At 39.0% G+C, this 19,765-nt stretch overlaps 1 protein-coding gene across 5 annotated transcripts in view; it reads left to right on the forward strand.

The window, feature by feature from the left end:
• Window positions 1-19,765, forward strand: part of DIP2B (disco interacting protein 2 homolog B) — a 236,315-nt gene that overhangs the window by 138,741 nt on the left and 77,809 nt on the right. For all 5 annotated transcript variants that reach the window (XM_059682884.1, XM_059682885.1, XM_059682887.1 and 2 more), the window contains 2 exons: window positions 1,102-1,230; window positions 14,830-14,955. In XM_059682884.1, coding sequence (XP_059538867.1) covers window positions 1,102-1,230; window positions 14,830-14,955 — 255 coding nt within the window. The remainder of the gene's footprint in view (window positions 1-1,101; window positions 1,231-14,829; window positions 14,956-19,765) is intronic.

Raw genomic sequence — 19,765 nt, forward strand, 5'->3', positions numbered from 1 at the left:
GTCTGGGCCTCCCTCTGCGGGGCTATCGTGGGGTAGATTATGACTTTGGAGTTAATACCAGTTTTAAAAAAGGCACTAAAAAGAGAACTTAAGGTGTTTTTCTTCTGCTTATTTTACCTGCTTTTTTCTCCCTTCCCCATATTCACTTGTTTTTTGTTTTTGTTAATCCTCACTTGAGGATATTTTTTGCATTGATTTTTATTTTTTTAATATATATTTATGGATTTCACAGAGGAAGGGAGAGGGAGAGAGAGCTAGAAACATCAATGATGAGAGAGAATCATTGATTGGCTGCCTCCTGCACTCCCCCTACTGGGGATCGAGCCCACAACCCAGGCATATGCCCTTGACTGGAATTGAACTCGGGACCCTTCAGTCTACAGGCCAACACTCTATCCACTGAGCCAAACCAGCTAGGGCTCCATTGATTTTTAGAGAGAGAAACATTGGTTGATTGCCTCCCCCATGCATCCCAACTGGGACCAGGGATCGAGCCTGCAACCAAGATTTGTGCCCTTGACTGGAATCAAACCAGCAAACCTTCAGAGCCAAACTGCTAGAGCTCTTCCCCATATTCTTGATGAGACAGTAAATGTTGTGTTGAGAGGGCAGAATAAGGGAACAGACCAGGGACTGGAAAGGACCACTTCAGGGGTGACTCCAGTGGAAGAGGGCCTACTAAGTATGACTTGAATCTATGTTTGCATAATAAGCACCTGCTTTTGCTTAAATGATCTGTTTATTTGGAGTAACTTATGTTTGGGGAGGTTAAGGCTCTGCAAGCTGTTCTTTGTACTATATGTAGGATTAGGGGTCTTATACCTGCTCCACCAGTTCTTGCAGTCTCTAGGATGTCTTACTCATTTTGTATAGATTTTGCTATTTCTTTCCTATCACCTGTTCACAATTATGGCTCTAAGATGATTATTTTTTCACCTGGATGTCTATCATTTTTCGGTATGAATATTATAGCTCTCTCACCCTTTACTATAGAAGGGGTAATAATGCCTACCTCAGAGTGTTGTAGGAAGAATGTGAAGTGCTAAGAAAATGTCAGCTATTATTTTATTGGATAACCATCTTCCAAACTTCCTTTTTTAGAAACTGATTCAGCAGCACAGAAAGAACATAGAAACCAGACACCTGCTCCATCTGCAGCTCAAACTTCCGCTCCTTCCAAGTACCACCGATCTCGATCTGGGGGAGCCAGGGATGAACGATATCGATCAGGTGAGAAGGAACTGGAAGTTATCAGTGACATAGTTTTTACTGACTTAGTAGGAACTGTGTATCCTGAGAGCTTCTAACATTTGTTCTCTTTCCTTGAAGTACCAACAGGTCCATATTGATTCATTTATCAGTCATTTATTGAGTGCCTATTATGTGCCAGGTATTGTAGATACTCAATATTTACTGGGGATACAGCAGCAAATAACATGTTTCTGTGCTCCAGGCAGATGGGGAGCCAGACAAGTACAAAGGCAATGCGGATAAATAACTAAGAAAGCAGAGCGCCAGAGTCACACAGGGCGGTATGTAGGGAGAGCTCAGTGGACTCTTTTGGAAGAGGCAGGTCCTTCTGCATTTGCCAAAGCTGTTAATTAACTGATGGACCTGGAACAAAAACTCACAATGTAATTTCAAATTAGTAAACTCTTAAATTTTATTTCTTCTGACCTAAAAAGTACCCATTGGAAGGGAAAAGGGGACATGCTCCTGCCATCCCATGTCCGGGACTGATGAGCAGAGAAACACATCAGAGGTCCTCATGGGGATGTGGGTGCAGCGAGCCCGTCCCATCCCCTTCTGCTTGCTGCCCATTATAGTCTCTGCAGCACATTTATTGTGCCAGGAGACGAGCTGGAATACAAATTTACTTTCCCTAGATTTTTGACTCACTTGTGCCAGCCAAAGTTACCTTAACCTTTTTTTATTTTTATTTATTTATTTATTTTAAATATATATTTTATTGATTTTTTACAGAGAGGAAGGGAGAGAGATAGAGAATCAGAAACATCGATGAGAGAGAAACATCGATCAGCCGCCTCCTGCACATCCCCCACCGGGGATGTGCCCGCAACCCAGGTACATGCCCTTGACCGGAATCGAACCTGGGACCTTTCAGTCCGCAGGCCGACGCTCCATCCACTGAGCCAAACCGGTTTTAGCACTTTTTTTAAATTGAAAAACAGGGTGTTCGTTGCCTCCTCTCAGAAACTGCTTCAGAGAAAATGAGGTAAAGGATGTGGATGCAGAGCTGCGTCAGCCATTTTGTGAGCTGATTTTATTAGAAATATATTTTCACACGCTGGCAGGAAGGGTGGAGACGTATTCAATTAAAAAAAACAGAGGCTGCATGCCACACCAGAATTTTCCTTTGTACCTAACCTGCCGTAAGCGGCCAGGGGAGGCTTTCTCAGAGAACAAGGCACCTAACTGAGTCATGGCAGAAAGACAAGAGTTGCCCAGGTAAAAGGGAAAGAGCATGAGAAAGTACCTGAAAACAATTCTTTACGGCTGCAACTTAGAATGCAAGGCCCCAGAAGGAGGTGGGAGATGAGGCTAGAAAGATTACCAGGGACCAAACCTGAAGGAATCTTGCACAGCGTTGAAGGATTTTCAGCAGGGCAGTACATAATCAGAGTTGTATTTGTTCTAGTAGCTCGTTCCAGCTGTAGACAGTATGCTCTGCCACTACTGTGTCCCAGTGCCTGGCACAGTGCCTAACAGATATGAGTTAAAAGGGTAACTTAGAGAAAGGAAGGAATGAAGGCAGTTATTAGTTAAGAATGGATTTGTGGGAGGTAATGCTGGATGTAGAAGAGTATTATGTCCTAACTGGTATCTTCAGTGGTTAAGTGTTGGCCTGCACACCAAAGGATTGCAGGTTCTATCCCTGGGGCCCCAGATGGGGTGCCTGCAGGAGGCAATCAATTGATGTGTCATTCTCACATAGATGTCTGTCTGTCTGTCTGTCTCCCCCTACCCCCCTTCCTTCCACTCTCCAAAAATCAATAGAAAATACATCCTTGGGTGAGGATTAAAAAAATAGGAAAGTATATCAGAAGTTCCTATTTGTTGCCAAGATGTAAGTCTGATTTCCCAGGAACCCAGTGTTGCCTTTTGAGGCTGGGACCAGGTTCAGTAGTTGTGTCAAGAGGGTTTTAGCCTTTGCAACTCTCACCCTGGCCTTCTCTAGGAGTGTTTTGTCTTTGTTTTATTGTTTGTTTTTACAGGATATAATAAAAGGGTTAGTAAAGAACCAGAAGATGATTCTGTACATCCAGTGTCCAAGCTGAGGACATATGATGAAAGGCTTTAGTGAACTCATTCCGGAGTGTAAACATTTGACCTTCACCCAGCAAAACCCAACTGTGATCCCTAGCCCCTGTTCTTTATTTTTAATTTATTCTTTTTATTTTATTTTTTCTATCACCATTTACCTCCTCCCCCAACCCCCATTCTTTTATACCTTTTTTTTCACTTACCCCAAATATCAAAAAGTATAGTTTGCGAATCAGATGCTGGTTAGCAGACTGTTCAGTGTCTTGGTTAGGTACAGGGATATTGAAGAGGATTTAATAGGTTTTGAATAATTGTCTCACTGGACTTCTTTTTTTAGGGTAGATGTGAAATGTAGACCAAGAGGAGGTAAAGTAGGGAAGAAAAGGTTATTTAAAAACCCTGAAGATATTGAAAGCTGTGAGAGGACTGCAATTGCAGTGCTGTCATGAAGGGAACAGAAAAGAGGAAGTATGCAAGCATGGATTTTGGTGAAAATCACATATTTTTTCAATATATTAGAAATTGTTCAACTAAATAGCAAAGGAAAGCTCAGTACATTCTGAGAATTGAGAATTGTGGCTTCCATGAATAATAAGAAACCAACAGTAATAGCACAAGTAGAGCAAATTAAGTTACAGAATTTGATGGGAATTCAACTTCAACTCTTTGCCACCCTTTTCATGTGAAGGGTTACATTTACAAGTCACATGCAAAAATAGCTTAAGAACATAAAATATGTGTAGTGATAATCACAAGAATACAGAGTAAAGTGATGGGTACACAAAAAGGATTTAATATTGATGTCAATAAGTTCAACAGGAAATCTCTCTCTCTCTCTCTCTCTCTCTCTCTCTCTCTCTCTCTCTCTCTCTCTCATTATAAGAGAAAGTTTATTTAGAAAGTCACAGAGGTAGTAGAAGAGAGCCATAGAAGAAATGGGCTCAGGAAACAGGTTATAGCAAAAGAAGGATACATACCTGAGGGACGAAAGAGGGACTGAAAAATTCTCTCTTATTTGGTGGTGGTTTTATTACGACATTTCAACCAATCATGAAATAGACAGTGTTTCATGTTTCAGACTTGGTGTAAAGAGCTTATATTTATGCAGAGTTTAGATATCTAATCTGATTCTTCTTTTTGTGCTTAGCCAACGTCTGTGTGACATTTCAAATATACTTATTCAGTACCTCTTTTTCCTGCAAATCAAGGCATGATGCACCTTTCTACACACGTTTCGGTCACAAGTGTAGAAAAATACACAATTAATGGAAAGTGATCTGATTGTCATTCTTTTCTCTTTTTTTTTATTTAATTGATTTTTAGAGAGAAAGGGAGAGTGAGGGAGGGAGGGGGGAGAGAGAAAGAAAGAAACATCTATTTGTTGTTCCACTTGTTTATATATTCACTAGAGGCCCAGTGCATGAAATTCATGCATGGGTAGGTTCCCTAGGCCTGGCCTGTGATCAGGGCCGATCAGGGCCTTCCGGCTGCCTGCTGGGGCCTTCCTTTGTTCCGCGCCGCCCCCTGGTGGCCAGTGCACATCATAGTGAGTGATCGATCTCCTGGTCGAACTTCCACAGGAACAATTTGCATATTGGACTTTTATATAGAGAGATAGATAGTTTGGTTACTTCTTATATGTGCCCTTACTGGAGATCAAACCCACAACCTTGGGGTATCCAGAGGACACTCTAACCAACTGAGCTATCCAGCCAGGGCCTAATTGTCATTATGTTAAGTCCTTTAATGTTAATCTTTTGGGCAGTTAGCCACCTCAAACAAAACAAAAGCCAAAAGGACTTTAAAGGAGTATTAGTATCACCTTATTCAGCTCAAACATTAGTGCTGGAAAATGATACCTACCTCTAATGTGCTTCTGGCAGAGACATCCAAAAGGTAACTGTGTCTGGGGACTGAACTTCGGAAGTGATTTCTTTATCAAAGATCAAGATGAATTGTGTGCTGGTGAATGAGTCAAATCCAGTTAACAGGGAGCAGTCTGTTCTTATCAAAAAGAGGCTTTGCTGATACAGTAACTGTGAACATCTCCTTTTCACATGCATTTATGAGCCTGGGTTTATCATGTTAGAAAATAGTTGGGTGTTTTTATTTGTTCTGTGGTCTGAAGCTATGAATCCTTGTGGCAGAGAAAGATTATTCAAGTGGGCCTTTAAAAGCTTGTTTAATGTGAATAATTCCCTAGTTTTAGCAAGTTTGCTAGCACATGTTTCATATCTTATGCAAAAATAAACTTTTGGAAAGGTATATTTAATTGTTTAGTGTGAATATTTGATTTGCTGTTGTTCTCTTATTGAGAAAGTGCTTTTTCTGAGTATAAGCAGTTAATCATTTATTTTCCAAGACAGCTAAGAGAAACATATTTCATCTAATATAAAAAGGATGCTTTTTATATTTCAACATAACTAAAATCAGGTTGTGTTTTATATAAAATGACATCATAGATTCAATTAAATATGGCAATCTTGATTCAACTAAGTAAACCTCAGGGACACTGAAACAGTATAATAAATATAAATACAGTAGAAAATATTTCACTTCAGAGCTAAGAGTTAGTTAATATTGTAGTCTTAAAGTGATAGTGCAACAGTTTGGAAATATCTTTTACACTTTCAATCTTCATACACTTTGACCCAGAAATTTCACTTCTAGGAATTTATTTTAAACATATACATATGTGCACAAAGATAAAAATGTGTATTTATGTATGTATGTGTGTCGTAGTTTTGCTTGTAGTAATATAATGATTAAATAAATTATAGTACTCATATACAATGGAATTCTATGAAAGCTGATTTTAAAATTCTGTGAAGGCTCACCAAAAAATGAGGTAGATATGGAGAGATGTACAAAATATATTTTAAAGTAACAAATGCAAGATATTATGTACAATATGACGCAATTTTGTGAATAGTAATAATAATACTTTCATATATTAGTATGTACAAAGACACAGAAACTTGGAAAAATATGTACCCCAAACTATTGAGGTGCTATTATTTCTTTTTTAAAAATATATTTTATTGATTGTTTTACAGAGAGGAAGGGAGAGGGATAGAGAGTTAGAAACATCGATGAGAGAGAAACATCGATCACCTGCCTCCTGCACACCCCCTACCAGGGATGCACCCACAACCAAGGTACATGCCCTTGACCGGAATCGAACCTGGGACACTTCAGTCCGCAGGCCGACGCTCTATCCACTGAGCCAAACCGGTTAGGGCAAGGTGCTCTTATTTCTAGGAAGTGGTGGTTCTAGGGAAATTTTTCACTTCAGCATTATATGTATTTAGATCTTTTTTCAATATATATATTTTTCCAGTTTTCTTATTGTGGTAAAATACAAAATACATGTAACATAAAATGTATATATATTAATTTTAAACAAAAAATGGCAAAAGATATTTTTAAAGTGATAGCCATGGATAAATGATTTAAAACCTTAAATCAATTATTGTTCTTATTGATTCTTACTCTAAGTGTAGATTCTTCTGATTTATTGCTGGGAGTTAAATGCAATAGTAACTCCCTCTGTCATCCTAATTAAGAACTTTTGCTTATCTCTGTCCAAATCTGGTCTCTGACCTGGTGACATTTACTATGGTGGCTGCCACTGGTACACCGAGACCATTTTATTTCTATTTTAACATACTTTCTCATACTAAGGAAGGTAATTGTATTCAGTTCAGCAAGTATTTATTATAGACTTCCTATGAGTTGAGCACAGTTTAGATCAGCCGTGGGCAAACTACGGCCCGCGGGCCGGATCCGGCCCGTTTGAAATGAATAAAACTAAAAAAAAAAAAAGACCGTACCCTTTTATGTAATGATGTTTACTTTGAATTTATATTAGTTCACACAAACACTCCATCCATGCTTTTGTTCCGGCCCTCCGGTCCAGTTTAAGAACCCATTGTGGCCTTCGAGTCAAAAAGTTTGCCCACCCCTGGTTTAGATGCTAGAGAAACACAGATGAAAACACAGCAATCCTTTTATAAGTTACAGAGGCAGCATGAAAGAGGGTATGACCAGGGAAGGAACCTGGGCACTGGGTACATCAAGGGTGAAGTCTAAGCCATTTTGAAGGATGAATAGCCATTTGCTATATAGATATCACAGGCTAAAAAAAAAACACCACAATTTATAAAAATGGGGGAATGTGAAATGCAAAATTAACATTTCACTCCGCCCCCCTATCAACACCGAGTTGTGCCAAATTAACGTGGTATCCTAATGTTACAGAGCTTAATAGTGGTCCTCCGTCTTAATGTTAAAGTGGTTGGTACCTCAGAACTTGGTAAAAATGGCGTGACTTTGTTGGCTTGCAGGTAACTCCTTGAAGTGAACTTTTCTACTTACTGACCTAACCTACCCACACATCTGCCTTTTAGTGTATGTATGTGTGTGTGTGTGTGTGTGTATCTATATATCTATATCTATATATATATCTGTTTGTCTATCTAAAATAATGTCCTAGAAAAAATAAAGAAAAAGAAAAAAGTGGAAGCCGAAACTGGTTTGGCTCAGTGGATAGAGCGTCGGCCTGCGGACTGAAAGGTCCCAGGTTCGATTCCGGTCAAGGGCATGTACCTGGGTTGCGGGCACATCCCCAGTGGGAGATGTGCAGGAGGCGGCTGATAGATGTTTCTCTCTCATCAATGTTTCTACCTCTCTATCTCTCTCCCTTCCTCTCTGTAAAAAATCAATAAAATATATTTTAAAAAAAGAAAAAGGAAAAAAATGAGTGAAATAATGTCCTAACAGGTAAGAGTGCTTGGTGTCTGTTCTGCCCTTGGCCCTTACAGCCCAGCTGTGCCACTTATGTACCATGTCTTAAACACGTCATAAAAACAAGCCAAGAATAGAAGCAGCTACTATAAAACTGTAAAATAACATTTTCCACTTATCTTTTTAAGAAATGAAAAAATGGTCTGCTGCTCTCTATAGAGGTGAGAAAATGGACACTCTCCTACCCTGTTCTTAGAGTGTTATTTACCAATAATGACATTAGGCGTGTGGGGATATGTTTGTTATCCATTTGTGCTTCTATAAACTACCTGTTCATTCCCTAAGCCTATTTTTTTTTAAAATTGGGGTTTATTTTTTCTATTTTATTTGCAAGAGCCTTTTTTTTTTAACTTAAGGATATTAACATTCAATTTCCTTACTAGTTATAATGGTCTGTTCAGATTTTCTATTTTTTCATGATTCAATTTTTATAGGTGGTATGTTTGTAGGAATTTATCACTTTCTTTTTTTTTAATGTTTTTATTTTGATAGGAAGGAAGGGAGAGGGAGAGAGAAATAGAAACATCTATGAGAGAGACACATTGATTGGCTGCCTCTGGCACACCCTGGACCTCTTGGATCCACTGAGTCACACCAGCCGGCTATCAATTTCTTTTACGTTATCCAATCAGGCATATAATTATTCATGGTAATCTCTGGTAATCTCTTTTATTTCTGTGGCATTGGTTGTTTTTGTTTGTTTGTTTTTCTTTCTCTTTTTTTCCCTTTGGTTTTTTATTTTTTCTCTTTCATTTCTGGTTTTAGTTATTTGAGTATTTTCTCTTTTCCCCCCCTATAAATCTAGTTTAAGGTTTGTCAGTTTTGTTGCTCTTTAAAAAAAAACAAAAACAAAAACAAAACACAAAAAAAACCCCACAACTTTTATTTTCATTGATTTTTCCCCCCTACTTTTAAAATTCTCTATTTTGTTTATTTCTGCTCTAATCCTTGTTATTTCCTCATTTGGTTTACTTTGGTTTGAGTTTGTTCTTTTTTTTTTAGTTCAGGTATAAAGTTAGATTGTTGACTTGAGATCTTAAAATAAAAAACAAAGCACTATAAAAACAATGTCAGAAGACAAATGACAAACTAAAAGAAAATATTTCTAACATACATCAGAGATAAAGAGGTACTGTACCTTACATATTAAGAACTCTTAAAAATTAAGGAAAAATAAACTTAGAAACCCAATGGAAAAATGGTCATGTGACATGAGCATTCATTTCACTTACAGACAAATAAAAACAAACATTAAATAGCCCTTAAGTACTCTGTAAAGATATTTAATCTCACTAATGATAAAAGAAGTACAAATTGAAAGTATACTGAGATACCATTTCTCAACTACCAAATTGGCAACAACAGAAAAGCTAGACAACACATTCTGAAAGTGAGGTTATGGGTAAACAGACACTCCTATACATTACTGGTAGTAAGGCACTATGATAAAACTCATCTGGAGGGGAATTTGGCAAGATGTAACAAAATTAAAAATAGATTCACTTTTTGATTTAGGAGTCTCACTTGTAGGAATTTACCACGAAGATATACTCTCATCAGTATAAAAATATAGTTGCATGAGGCTCTTTGTTGCATCATTATTTATAACTAGAGGCCCAATGCACGAAATTTGTGCACTCGGGGGAGGCGGGGGGGAGAGCGGGGGTCCCTCAGCCCAGCCTACAACCCTCTCGCAGTCCAGGAGCCCTCGGAGTGTCTGACTGGCAGCTTAGACCCGCTCCCCCCGATATCAGTCACAAGTAGTGGGTTTCCATGTATACACATCTCTGGCTATGAATTGGGGTTTTCATGAGCCCCTCCTCAGGTTTGATAATTTGCTATATCGGCTTACAGAAAGAACCCAGGGAAATACTGTGATCAATTCATTATGAAGGCTCCAAATGATCAGCCATATAGAAAAGGTAAATAGGGTGAGGTCCAAAGGGTCCCAAACCAGGGAGTCTATGTCCCTTTGGTGTTTGGGATGCACCATCCTGTTGTCCTGTGGATGTGTTCTCTAACCAGGAAGCTCTCCAGACCCTCTTGTTTAGGGTTTTTGTGGATGTTCCATTACATGGGCATACTTATTAAATGATTAGTCATTTAATCCCTAGCCCTTATCCCATCCCGGGAGGATGGAGGGTAAGGTTGAAGGTTCCCAGCTTCTTTTTAAAAAAATATGTTGTTATTGATTTTTAGAGAAAGAGGAAGGGAGCAGGATAGAGAGATAGAAATACTGATGAGAAAGAAACATCATCAATCAGCTGCCTCCTACTGGGGATCAAGGCCACAACCTGGGCATGTGCCCTGATCAGGCTTTGAACCGTGACCTCTTGGTTCCTGGGTTGATGCTCAACCACTGAACCACACTGGTTGGGCCCCACCTTCTAATTATGGCTTGATCTTTCTGGTGAGCTGCCCCCATCCTGAAGACACTCCTATCACTCACAAAATTACAAGGGTTTTAGGAGCTTAGTGTCAGGAACTAGAGAAGAGACCAGATGTGTTTTTCTTTTTTAGAGGAGAGGGATGTATAGTTCTTATATTGTTTAACTCCAACATTGGGAAGTACCTATGGAATATGTATAAAAGCAAATGATCCTAACTGTATTATTCAGTAGAATAATATAACCACACCAAAGAGGGAAAGGGCAAGAAATAACTCAAATAGACTTTGAACACAGTATTTTAACTCAGACTAAAGACAAAAAGAACTGCAAACTAATACTGAATTCTAGTTAAAAAAATTATTTTTATGGTAATACTAGTGGCCTAGTGCACAAATTCGTGCACATTGAAAGGAAATTAATTAGAAGAAATATTTTAATAACACTATTCGCCCTTTCTCTATAATAGAAGTGTCAACCAAATTCACGATCAGCAATGATAGATCAAAACACACACGTACGATTAGTGCCAGTGAGAGCTTTATATGTATCTCGCATGTGCGAGTCAACTTAGCCTTTTATAGATATAGAATAAACTTGCTTAACTAGACCTGCTTTCTGATTTAGCTAAACTTTTTCCAACCCAGTGAAGCACCGCAACTTCTTTTTCAGGTAACTGTCAGCAACACAGCAGTAAATATCAACACAAAGCAGATTATTGTTGTGGATCACGCAGGGAGAGCAAAGGGTAAAATATTTAACTGCAGCAGTGTTTGACTATATTCTGTGCAGTAAGAAAACCTGAAGTCATTTTCAAGGTCCACCATTTCTTACTTCTTTTCAGTCAGGTCAAGTTTCTAAGCTTTGTACATCTTCGTTTTCTGGCTAATGAAAAGAAAATAGGATTCCACTGAGTCTCCTATCTACCTACTCCAGGACTTCTGTGAGGATCAAATGAGACGAGGCATGGGAAAACGCTTCACAGACATTTGGTTACAGTGTAAAGTGTTTGCACCTGGCTATAAAGCAAGTCATGTTCCTGGGCTGACGAAACTGCAAGGAGGCTAGTCATCACTAGGGAGAGGAAGCCGGGCGTTGCTACTTGATGTCATTCCCCGGACGAAGGGAAGGACACTTAGCATATTAGCCTTTTATATAGATAGATAGGATAGCAGTTTCAAAGCTACTTTTTGTATATTGTAGGACTGAGTGAACAAGTGAAATATATAGAGGATATTGTGAACCAGGTTTCTTACTGTTAGAGCAGTGGTTCTCAACCTGTTGGTCATGACCCCTTTTGCGGTTGAACGACCCTTTCACAGGGGTTGCCTAAGACCATCCTGCATATCAGATATTTACATTACGATTCATAACAGTAGCAACAGTTATGAAGTAGCAACGAAAATAATTTTATGGTTGGGTCACAACATGACCCAACCATATTTAAAGGGCCAGAAGGTTGAGAACCACTGTGTTAGAGAATGGAGTTACAAATGGGATGGAGGAAGATTAGAATGAATTCTGTGGTGTTAAATTGGAATTGGAGGTATTAATATGAACTCATGGTTTTTAATATAGATGAAATAGATGTAGATATATGTGTGAATATTTATGTTTATATTTATGTTACTTTATTTTTGGAAGGGCTTAGAACAGCCGTGTGCAAACTACGGCCCGTGGGCCGGATCCGGCCCGTTTGAAATGAATAAAACTAAAAAAAAAAAAAGACCATACCCTTTTATGTAATGATGTTTACTTTGAATTTATATTAGTTCACACAAACACTCCATCCATGCTTTTGTTCCGGCCCTCCGGTCCAGTTTAAGAACCCATTGTGGCCCTCGAGTCAAAAAGTTTGCCCACCCCTGGCTTAGAAGAAAGATACCCCAATAGCACAGAGCACTTCCAATAGTAAGATCTTGGTTCTAAGTACCATTCTCCACTAAGAAGAGCCAAGGCTCCTTGGAGAAATGTGTAATTTTAGTGCTGGGGCAGGGAACGGACCATATGAGCCTGAAGCATCTTGTACCAGAAAATAAAGAATTGTTCAAAATGGTAGGGATATGTCAAAAGGACATAAGAGTTGGTTTGAAGGGGCTCCTGTTGGGCAAATCTGGGATAATATGAGCACAGCATCAAAATAAGTAGCAATAGTAACAGAATAGTCATGGAATAAAATGAGGATCAATAGGTCCATATTGATATACAGTCATGCACTGCTTAAAGGCAGGAATATGTTCTGAGAAACATTGTTAGGCAATTTTATCATCGTACAAACATCAGAGTACAGTTACACAAACCTAGATGGTATAGCCTCCTGCACACCTAGGCCGTATGTTATATCCTATCACTCCTAGGCTACAAGCCTGAACAGCATGTTACTGTACAAAACAACATGAGATTAAATCGAAGCACAAGAGAAAACAATACAGTCAAGATACACAGTGAACACAAAATGTATGGGGCTGTGCCTGGGTAACACAGCATATTATTTTACAACAAACTTTTTTTTATAAGAAAGAGTACAATCTAAAATAACAATATACTAAATACATATTAATAGTAACATAGTTATTTATTACCATTATCCGATATTATGTATTATACATGATGGTATGTGCTATACTTTTATTCAGTTGGTAGGGCAGTAGGTTTGTTTACACCAGCATCACCACAAACATGTGAGTAATGTGCTGCGCTACAATGCTAGGCAACAGGAATTTTTCATCTCCATTATAATATTTCTTAGAATACCAACTAATAAGTACAGAAGGGATGATGGAGTTATAAAACCACCATTTTATAATCATTATAGAAATAATTGATTCATCCAAGAATCATCAGTGGATGCTAAAACTAGTGGGTGAAAGTTTAATGAAGTATATAACACTTACATAGTCTCAAAAGTATTCAGCCACAAATTAGTTAAAGGGAAAAATAGTGACTTTACAGTGAATTAACTTAGCAGACACCATCTTAATCAAGTGACCAAAGTTACTATCACCAGTGGTAAGGCAGATGCATCCTAACATCATGTTTCAAGAAGACACCTTACTTCTGTGGTCTTCCTGCCAAAGTACACAGTCCGAATAATTACGAAGAAGTATTAACAGAAACAAAATTAAGGAACATTCTGCAATATAACCAATCTGTACAAAAATGTCAAGGTAATGAGAGACAAAGGTTGAGAAACTATTCCCGGTTATAAAGAGACATGACAACTAAATGTGTGATACTGTATTGGGTCCCGGATCAGGGAAAAAGGCAAAAAAAACTATAGAGGACATTATTGGGACAATTGGCTAACTTGGAATATAGGTTGTGGTTTAGATAATAGTTTGTATAAATTTTGAATTTCTGGATTTTAATCAATGTACTGTAGCTATGTAAGAGAAAAATCCTGTATACCTCAGCAATTGTTGGAATTAATCTTAAGGAAATAGGATTGAACATGGGTGATAAAGTGAAAATACTAACTTATTCTTGCAGTGAATAGTTGCTATGAATAGTAGCAAAAATTGGAAATAAGGTTGCTTAAACAATTATGGAACATCATACAGTGAAATACCATGCAGCCCTTAAAATTATTGTAGGTCTATATTTACCCAGAAAGATGTTTCTAGTTAAATTAGTGAGACTTTTTGTTGTTGTTGTTGAATGAAACAGGGCAACTCAGGCTGCCTTAAATATCTAGGGTAGATCATAGAAACAAAGGAACAAATGAGAAATCTCTAGAAAGGGAGAGAGAGCTCTGGGGAGCTCAACCCTGAACTTCAAGGACTTTTCTCCTTTCGAAGGCAGTGTCAGTAAGTGACTCAACTCTAGGACCTGCAGTTTCTTGATGCAGAGTTTTCCCCATGCCCCAAAGGATCTGCTTGTTCCAGCCTTATAAGGGGTGCATTTATATATTACAGACAGGCCTTTGAGGATGGTTTGCATGGGGATTGGGCCCATTGCTCGAGGAGAACTAGGGAGTCACTTCATTTGTTACCTACCTCAGTGGGATTGTGTAAGAGAAAAAAAAATCAAAGCAGAATCCAAAATACTGTGTACAGTATGGTCTGATTTTGTAGAAATGTAAAGTGAGTTTAGGAGTAGGAGTAGAGAATCAAAAGTTCTGTCTAGTTATGTTAATTTTAAGATTCCAATTAGACATTCAGGTGGAGAGCTGAATTCTTTTGTGGCCAAAGTGACGAACAAGTAACATCAGCCTTTATATTTTAACACAAATGATAAATAAAAATCACCTAAACATCCCCTTTTCTACCGTTGAGGCAGTGATAGGTCAGCCCACAGAAGTAAAATACTTTAAGAGCCAGGAGCTGATAAATGCAAATGTTTACTCTTTCAGATATTCACACAGAAGCCGTTCAGGCCGCACTGGCAAAGCATAAAGAACAAAAAATGGCTTTGCCCATGCCAACCAAAAGGCGGTCCACATTTGTCCAGTCTCCTGCGGATGCCTGCACGCCTCCTGGTAAGTTTGTCAGAATCTTTCCCTCTGACAGTTGCTACTTTGATGTTCCTGAAATAAGTTCTAGTCTTTTTTTCTGAGGTAGGAGCCAGAACTCTCCCCTCCTCATCAGAGGTGTATGAGGGTACACACTGGAGATCAGAGGTGTATGAGAGTACACACTGATGGGGGCTTGTTTTGGTTGTTGCATTGTAAACAGCATACAATAAGAGGCCTTAAGAGTAAAGCTATTAAAAAAATTTTTTTTCTCCTTCGGAATTTCTGGCATATTATTGCTATACCTCCAAAATCATGTCATAAATATATACAGGCTAACACAGCTCTTCTCTGGTTAAATAGCTATTTTCATGGATATTCAAAATATGACCAGTAGTCCTGTATTTCTTTAACAAATTTATACTCCTGATTCAGGTACTTTGTCTCCGTTACAGTCATAGGAGTAAGTAGACTTGGGGCAACATGTGTGTCATTAAAGATGATGGGAGAGCAGTCAGGTAAAGTTGTGATAGGTCTGAAAACGTGTGTGTGAGAGTGTGTGTGTGTGTGTGTGTGTGTGTGTGTGTGTGTGTGTGTGTGAATATATTGTGTATACATTTACATATTTTTAAGAATCACTTTCTATAATAGGGTCATGAGATCAGTGGGAACCAAGTGTCTGCATTCCGTTCCTATTTCCCAGACAACTCTTACTCCCCCTAAAGTAAATGTAAGAATTACACTTTCATATTGGAGGCGCAGCTGGAACAACTTGAAGTTGTCTTGTCTATTCAGAATCTTTAAGTTTTTAAAAACTTAAGAAACGCCCTGACCGGTTTGGCTCAGTGGATAGAGCGTCGGCCTGTGGACTGAAGGGTCCCAGGTTTGATTCCAGTCAAGGGCATGTACCTTGGTTGCTGGTACATCCCCAGTAAGGGGTGTGCAGGAGGCAGCTGGTCGATGTTTCTCTCTCATCGATGTTTCTGACTCTCTATCCCTCTCCCTTCCTCTCTGTAAAAAATCAATAAAATATATTTAAATAAATAAATAAAAACTTAAACTTTTTTTAGATGTCCCCACCAAAATCTCTGTATAGGTCTCTGAGGTTACAGATAGTAAATCTATTTTATTTTTATCCTTTTCTTTATTATTATTATTTTATTTTTTTATTAATTTCAGAGAGGGAGGGAGATAGAAACATAAGTGATGAGAGAGAATCATTGACTGGCTGCCTCCTGCATCTAGGTGGCAACCTGGGCATGTGCCCTGACGAGGAATCAAACTGTGATCTCCTGGTTCATAGGTCAGCACTCAACCACTGAGCCACACTGGCCAGCCAGTAAATCTATTTTAGAACCTCAATGTAGTTAGTGTCTGTGTCCCTGAAATCTTTAGGTAAAAGATTTCCCAGTGTTGTTTTGATCTAAACTACTTACTGTGTCTCTTGGGGAGATTCCCAGGAAGGTTGCTTTGTTGTGGTTGATTTTGAGTCACAGCTGTCAAGTTGAGCTGTTCACACTTGATCCTAATCTCTGGTCCATGTTCATATTAATAAGTTTTCTTCTAGGTTTTGGCTAACTTCTCAGAGCATTTGGGTATGCTGTGGGCTCATTAATTGTGTGTGCTTTTTTTTTTTTCTTTACATCTGTGGTGTCAATATGTTTGAAAGAGAAATAGCTTTGTGGCTTCAAGTGTTTCTCAAAACGAAATTCAGGATACCTCTAACCGAGCATCACAATAAGACATTTTGTGTCTATAGTGGTGCATACTTCCAACCCACTCCTTCGAAATCTTGGATGGTTTCCCTCCCGCATTCATACAGCAGTTGGGTTCTCAGGGACAAAGGGGGCTCTCAGTTGTGGCCGTTCCTTGTTGGCAGATTGTGCTACAGCGCAGCTGAGGGTTCAGTTGTAGTAAATGGCAAAGGGTAGAGAGCAATGTGACTCTTAGTTCTTAGAAACAATCCTCTCCAGAACTGTATTAAAGAAATGCAGTTTCAGAGTAAATAGTCTGCTCTCATGGCCTTGGGTTAAATGTGAGAGTGCAGCAGAGGATCTTGCGAATGCTCAGAAGAAATGGAAACCTTTTTTATCCCCTTTTACAAAAGTCACTGCCTGAGGGGAATTTACCAACCCTAGAAACAAACCTCGGCTGTTTGTGGCTGAATGAGACCATAGTCCTTTGGAATTCATGTATTTCTAAACCCGAATGTTCCACTCTGTCTACAGCCTTAAAGATGTGCTTTATGTTCTTGATCACCTTACATGTTTTTGTTTTTGTATTTAAAGTTCCTGCACCTGGAATTTAGTTGATCCTATGTACTCAAGTAATCTATAGCAGGTAATCATTACAACACAGTATCATGTGCCGCACTAAACATTCATAAAATGTTACGTCATGCTTTTTAACATTAAAAAGGATAGTACCCTATACATTTTTCCCTGAAAATGGAGTTTATTCCTGCCTAATGAATCAGTCCTTGGAACAAAAACATATTTCAGGAAACTGTCAATTCACCTTACATGTTTTAATAATTGCATGATTGTAAAGATTCAGTCCTCTCTCCTAAGACCTTTAAAAGGTTTCCTATTCATTTATTTCCTCTTCTGGGGATCGCTGAAAATAGCATATGCAAACTCTTTATGTGCTCTTAGGGGCATTGTTACGGGAACCCCAATGTTTCTCCTTGAGTCCACCTGCCTGCAAGCATTGGCCCAAAAAACTGCATGAGCAGAAGCTTTCAGTACAGAACGAAAAATAGAGAGAGAGAGAGAGAGAGAGAGAGAGAGAGAGAGAGAGAGAGAGAGAGAAAGAAACATCAATGATGAGAGAGAATCATTGATCGGCTGCCTCCTGCACGCCCCACGCTGGGGATCGAGCCTGCAACCCTGGGCATGTGCCCTGACCTGGAATCAAACCGTGACCTCCTGGTTCATAGGTTGATGCTCAACCACTGAGCCAAGCTGGGCAGGAGAAATAAAAATAGTTTAATATTGAATTGACCAGTCCAGATATGGAGAGTTAATGCTAAAGATCTGATGGCGTGTAGTTTACAGATTATATAGGGCATAATCACAAAACACCATGGATTTAGGGTTTGGGGAGCTGATTGGTCAGAGGTGAGGTAAGGGTAATGAATCATTTCTTCAGGTCTTGAGGACAGTTCCGAGGTTTCGGTGTCATGGGAAAGTAACCAGGGGTCTTTGTATATTAAGGCTCAGGAACTAAAACATAACTTGGGTCGAGATGTTATCTTTAGCCTAGCAGAGGTCCAGACCATGTGACCATGGTCCAGCTACTGTCTCCTGATACCTTGAGTGGTGGTGGTGGTGAGGTTGCTGATTAGAGGGAAAGGCTAGGTCTATGAGAGAGAGAGAGAGAGAGAGAGAGAGAGAGAGAGAGAGAGAGAGAGAGAGAGAGAGAGAGAGAGAGAGAGAGAGGAAGAAGAAGAAGAAGAAGAAGAAGAAGAAGAAGAAGAAGAAGAAGAAGAAGAAGAAGAAGAAGAAGAAGAAGAAGAAGAAGAAGAAGAGGGGGAGGGGGAGGGGGAGGGGAGAGGGGGAGGAGGAGGAGAAAAGAAAGGGGAGGGGAGGGGAGGGAATATGAATGAATTTCCAGAGCTAGAATTTAAAACTAAATTTAATCAAAATCATAAGGACCCTTGGTTTCAACATCAATGTTTTCAAATAGAAGATGAATTCTCCCTTCCATAGTGATTTCTCACAGTTCCCACATGGAGCTAGATCTTGATGCTCTCAGTTTACAATTACGCACATGCCTAGCACAAATACTGTGAGGGAACATGGGAAGACCTGTGTCATAAGGCGTCTGTTAGCACCTTTCAGTTTAGAGGATGGAATTTGCTGTTCCCAATTTAGGGTTCAGAATCCATTCTCTCCAAGCTTCTGAGAGCCAGTTAGATACTTAGCTGTCTCCTATTCCTGTTGCAGTTTAAAGCTCTATCACTGTCTTCCAGACTAACCCAGGGATGGCAGGTAGATTTTATCTTGCATGTCTACTCTGGTATCCCTTGAAACAATGGTACTTAGAAGAATATCGAGTCTTCACACAAGGACGGGGAGGAAGAAGAGAATTGACATTAAATATTGCTGGTTAAAGGCTATATTAAAAAAACACAGGTTCTGGGCAGCTATAAAAAATGAACTTGCTTTGACTTTGTTTCTAGAAAAGTTGTGCCACTCCTGAAGGGGAAAATTAATCTCAAATTTCATCGTATTTTAGTCGCATTTTTCTTTTTGCATTGAGAGGTCACACTACACATCACTCAGGTTAAGAATGTTTGAGCGGTCAGGGCCCTCACTCTGATGTGCTGTCCAGTGTGAACCTAGTTGTGAGATACCTGCTTGAGTGCATTAGCCAATCAGCTTGTTTGAGGGGCCCCTCAGCACATAAAATTAGAATTACCGACTTGATGACAATTTAGAGCTAGTTGGGAGAGGGATTTAATAAAAAGGATTTAAGGAGAAAATATGGTAAATAGTTGGAATGGGAAATAATTTGCCTTTCATTTATAAATCATTCTCAAATAGTAAAGTGTCAGTCAACCTTAAATTTACTGATTGATACATACACTGAGTTCTATCTTGTTGACTGAAATATTTAAATTCTCCAAGTTGGTAGCACCCCATGGTACTTTTAGTGTCTGTGTCCTTTTAGACTGCTTGAATCACTGCCATCCAGTTCCCTTTATGTGCTGAAATCGTTTACCAATGTCATGAGACAATTACCTCAGCTCTTTCTTTGTGGAGGTTCTTTGTGTAAAACTATTACTCATTCATACGAATAAACACAATATAAAAACCGAAGCATATGTTTTTCC

The sequence above is a fragment of the Myotis daubentonii genome, chromosome 2, assembly GCF_963259705.1.
Source record: "Myotis daubentonii chromosome 2, mMyoDau2.1, whole genome shotgun sequence".
Taxonomy (NCBI): domain Eukaryota; kingdom Metazoa; phylum Chordata; class Mammalia; order Chiroptera; family Vespertilionidae; genus Myotis; species Myotis daubentonii.